At 39.2% G+C, this 4607-nt stretch overlaps 1 protein-coding gene across 1 annotated transcript; it reads right to left on the reverse strand.

Annotated features, from left to right (window-relative positions):
* Window positions 1-2447: 2447 nt before the first annotated feature.
* LOC149684090 (uncharacterized) lies at window positions 2448-3994 on the reverse strand. The gene is made up of 2 exons (XM_089871308.1): window positions 3187-3994; window positions 2448-3094 (listed from the first exon to the last, which is right to left on the reverse strand). The coding sequence occupies exons 1-2, from the start codon at window positions 3992-3994 to the stop codon at window positions 2448-2450; spliced, it is 1455 nt and encodes a 484-aa protein (XP_089727434.1).
* Window positions 3995-4607: the final 613 nt, after the last annotated feature.

Consider the following 4607-nt stretch of genomic DNA (forward strand, 5'->3'; position numbering starts at 1 on the left):
AGTTTGTTTTACGTTTAATGGCGGCCTTGGGAATGTACTTGTAATCAAATTTTTTTTTAAAACTATCTCCAACATTTTCAATTTCGATTTCCACGTAATTATTAGTGTAATTTAAACTTATATTTTTAGCATGCTTTGATACAGGATATTTGGATATATAGGGAACATCTTCTTAATTATTCTCTTTAAATTCAAATAGCGTGGCCAAGGGGGAATCAGCTGGTATTTTGAACCGTATGTTTTCCTCTCCTAAAACTTGCAAGTAAACGGGAAAGTTTGTATCTAACTGTTTTCCTAGGGCCCCGTCTTTATATTTATTCACTAATTTAAAAGATAATTTGCCTTTTAAATACGGATGACTGTTTACATCATCATTTAACAGCTCGACAAAATTTTGGGGCAGTTCGTACTCTTTGGTCTTGGTATAACGATTGACTGGTATCTCTATTTTTTGATATTCAACAGGCTCTCGAATAGCCGCATATTTGTCACTATTTGGATCATTTACGACCTGAATTTCAAACTTGTTAAACTCTTCGCTTATATTCACCCAATGATTTGGAAATATGATTTCCGCCAACCCAACTTCATAATCACTAGTCAAGTTAAGGGGCTGATGCAAATAATTTTTAAAACTTGACTGAGTATTGTTTGGATATATATCTAGACACGTATTAGACGCTAGAGTTAAAAAAAAGGCGTCATTCATGACTGACGCTTGTTTACCAACTAACACTGATCTCTTAGGCTAACGTTATTTTATACATAAAAAAGATTGCCAATGGCTCGATGGCTGACCCAGGATTTGAACCTGTCACTATTTTAGGTATCACCATAGTAAACCCTGCCTTAAACCATTGAGCCATTGGCAATCTTGAAAAACACTCAGTTTATTTTCATCAAAACAACAAAATTGTTAAGCCTTTAAAGTCGCTATCCTTGAAACATCTACGTGAATAGTTAATTAAACCGCATCCAAAAAAATATTTTCCTCAAAACAAGGAAAGTTTTAAGCCGTCATCCTTGAACCATCTACGTCAATAGTTAATTAAACCGCATCCAATAAAATATTTTCCTCAAAACAAGGAAGGTTTTAAGTCGTCATCCTTGAAGCATCTACGTCAATAGTTAATTAAACCGCATCCAATAAAATAGATTAAAGATTGGGGGTCGGTAACAAATAAATTTATCGAAAGCATTGCCTAGAGAACTCTTCTAATATTAAATTTGACCTCGATCTTTTAGTATATAAGAACCGTGTTTTAAAGAGAGAGTTATCAGTTGTTTAACTAGACGCTTATCCATAAAACTACTCAGTACCAGTACGAAGATGTCTTTACCCGCCGATCGTGGACTCACACAGCTTTTGCTGTGTGAGAAGAGACCAAATTCGATTGTTCCATCTGGCTCTTCTCAGGAATAGTCTGGGAAGAGACCAAATTCGACTCATTAGAACCCGACTTGTCGGGTTCTAAGTTGGCTATCAAGTAAGATTTTCGGAATCATTTATAACAAAAATTTAGTTTTTCATAATTAAATAAAACATTACCGATTATAGTATGGAGAAAGAAAGTAGCCCTGATCCAATTGATAGCCAAGAATCAACCTTCATTGCGGTGTCATATGCGTCCATACAACTGACTACCGCAATGAAGGAAAATCGAGTTTAAGTTAAGTCCTGCTACTTCTTCCGCTGGATACATTTTGGACACAAGAAGTAACGAAAAAACAACCAAGCCTCGGTCCATGATCTTCGAGAACCAATGGAGGACTTTACTTAAAATATCTTTCTCTAACAATCCTCGATTACACTGCCTGTCTTTCATCAAAATTCATCCGGCATCGTTTATCTTACGCCACTTGACGTCAGCCATCAGAATACATGAAGAAAGCTAGTGGCGCTAATTACGATTTAAAGAGCGGCTTTCAGTTAAGATTTCGACTAAAATACCAAGTTTTGAAAATCAAAATGTCACTTTGAACAAGATGCTTTTTACACTAGAGATAAGACCAATTACCTTCAAAATTACGATTTAAAAAGTGTTTTCATTAGCGGTAAAAGCGGCGGTAAATATTTTTGTTTTTTTTTTAATTTAGAATTTAGTATGTAACATGGGAACAAACCACAACTCAAAGAAAAGAAGTATTGACCTTCTTAATGACAAACAATGGCAATATCTTTGTTTATATTTATATTCTTGTTATTCTCTATTTTATTATATATATTATTTGGTATTTGTTATTAAAAAATCTTTATTTGTATATTAGTCTTTGTTTTTCAGACATGGGTTTATGGCGGGAAATTCAAACAGGGATCTGTCAAAATAACACAAGTCTGGGTTGGTTTAGACTTGTTTGGGGGCATAGCATGGTGGAAGGCAGGAATACCCATAGCACGGTGGAAGGTAGGGAATATCAGGTAAGATTTCTCCATAAAATAACACAATCTAGGGTTGGCAGTTTGGTTGGAGTTGGGTAGTGGCGGCCATCTTGGATCTCTGCATATCTGGGTGGTTATCACTACTGTACATCTCCTTGTTCTCGGCAAAGTCCCGAGGAAGGTCGTCGGTGAAGATATGGTACGTCAAGGAATCGGTATCCGTGAAAAGAAGTTTGGCTGCCTCGCCATATTTAGCACGGACTGTTTTATAATGAAAATCATACATAACCAGTTTCGACAAGTCTAAAATGGTGAACCCTGTGCAAATGGGACGGTCTAAAGTCAGGGATTTCTTCAGTCGGTGAATTCCAACTAGGTCATTCTTGAAGATGGTGAACCTTTCGAACGTCGGGGAATTCGCCTTCTTGATAGCCCTCTCCCGGGTCTGAACAAGATCAAAGTTTATTCGGTTCCTCAGGTTCTCCATTGTTTTTCCAAACACGGAGTTGTTGCGTAGTTTTAAGAAATCCTTTTCGAACGCCTTAGCGGCCATCTTCCTCTTCTCTGTGTTAAACTCGATAAAGGGTTTTAACCAAGCTCCTTGTTCAAACGTGAGGATACGGTGAACTTTCACTAATTTCATACCCTTAGCGAGGTAGAACTTGAGACTCCGGTAATGGAGCGCGTATTTTTCTCTATTATAAAGCGTGGGAACTAATTATGGATGACCGTCTTTAATCTTAAGTTTTAGTTTGTTAAATTGATCTAGTGAATATGGAGATAGTTCTTCAGCCGTAACAACACGCCTTTCAGGGGCGTGGGGGAGACATTATGTTCTTCGTGTAAACTTTCCGGATATTCAAGATCTACCTCCAGAATGAAACCCTGAGGGTCATCGTCGGGATGGTTAAGAATAACTTCTCTCGTGAAATCCTGGCATGGCTGCAACCATCGGAAACCCCTCATAGGTAAATGGTGACACATTACTGTTCCATAAAGATTGTTACAATCGAGGTAGGTGATGTATGAGCTAGGTTTTGAAGCGTCGTAGGTTTCAGGAAGATGCTTGTTATTTGCCTCGGCAAACCTGTGAGTTATTAGAGAAACTCCACCCCTGATACCCTTCTCGATAAATAGGTGCATATCGGGATCTGTTAAAAGTTCTAGTTTAACCCCAGTCATATGTAAGGCACTCTGCCAAGCAAAACCGGGACCGGTAAACGCATGAGCGCAGTCTAATTTGTAATATGCCAAGCACATGGCTCTAAAATTTTCGAATACATCAGCCAAGAGCAAAACGTCGGTTTTGACGTATAGATCATGGTACTCGCCGAGGTTAGCGAATCGGAATTTTTCCCGAACTGTTTGAGCCTGAGAATAATCCCCATCACTAACATTTCCATCGGTTAGAGAGTTAAAAAAGGCCTCCTTGGGTGGCAATTCAGTCTCGTTGAACTTCTCCTTGGAGTCGAAATAATCGTACGGGTAAACTTGCTTCCTCAGTAAATGCTCCACTTCGTCCGGCTTGAAGACAGAGTTTAGACATTTAAACTTGTCCGCGCCTCCCTTGGCCAAGTTGGAGACGAGGGACTCGAGCGAGGCCAGCATAAACATGATTGAGTCTAGAAACCGTAGATTACCCAAGGAAAATGAAAGGTAGGTTTCGGAACTAGTCGGGATACACCTAATTTGCTCTCTTAAAAAGCCCGATTTTGTCCATAATGAGATGGGCGTTGTAGCGGGAGAGATTGTGCATGAACACCGGAACGAATTTCAACGTCTTCAACTTCAAGTTACAGGAACTATGAGCCGCTCCCCTGTAGGCTCCGTCCGTAAGATCGTGGTCTCGAACTTTGCAGTCATCATGAGTGAATGCCTTCCCGCAAAGATAACATAATTGAGCAGAAGAAAATTCCGCCATCTCGGATTTGGATAAGTTCACGGGTACGATGGCTTTAATTTTTTCCTGGATGATAGAATCCTCAAGAAGAAGGTTCTACAAAAACCTTTCCGCAGCATCCATCCCTCGGTACGTCACTGGTTTTGATACCGAACCATCCTGTCCCACAATGACGTAACTGAATCCGCAGGCAATGTGCTGCGAAGTTTTTGTGGTAGAGGAAAGGTTAACGTCAGGATCGCATCGATGTATTTTGCTTAAGATCGACTCGAAATCGGCATAGATAAAGAATTTAACCTAGAGGAATAGAAATAGCGAACATTAATA

This window comes from Phalangium opilio, unplaced genomic scaffold, assembly GCF_054372755.1.
Source record: "Phalangium opilio isolate 3A_F unplaced genomic scaffold, DU_Popi_V2 ptg000037l_1, whole genome shotgun sequence".
NCBI lineage: Eukaryota > Metazoa > Arthropoda > Arachnida > Opiliones > Phalangiidae > Phalangium > Phalangium opilio.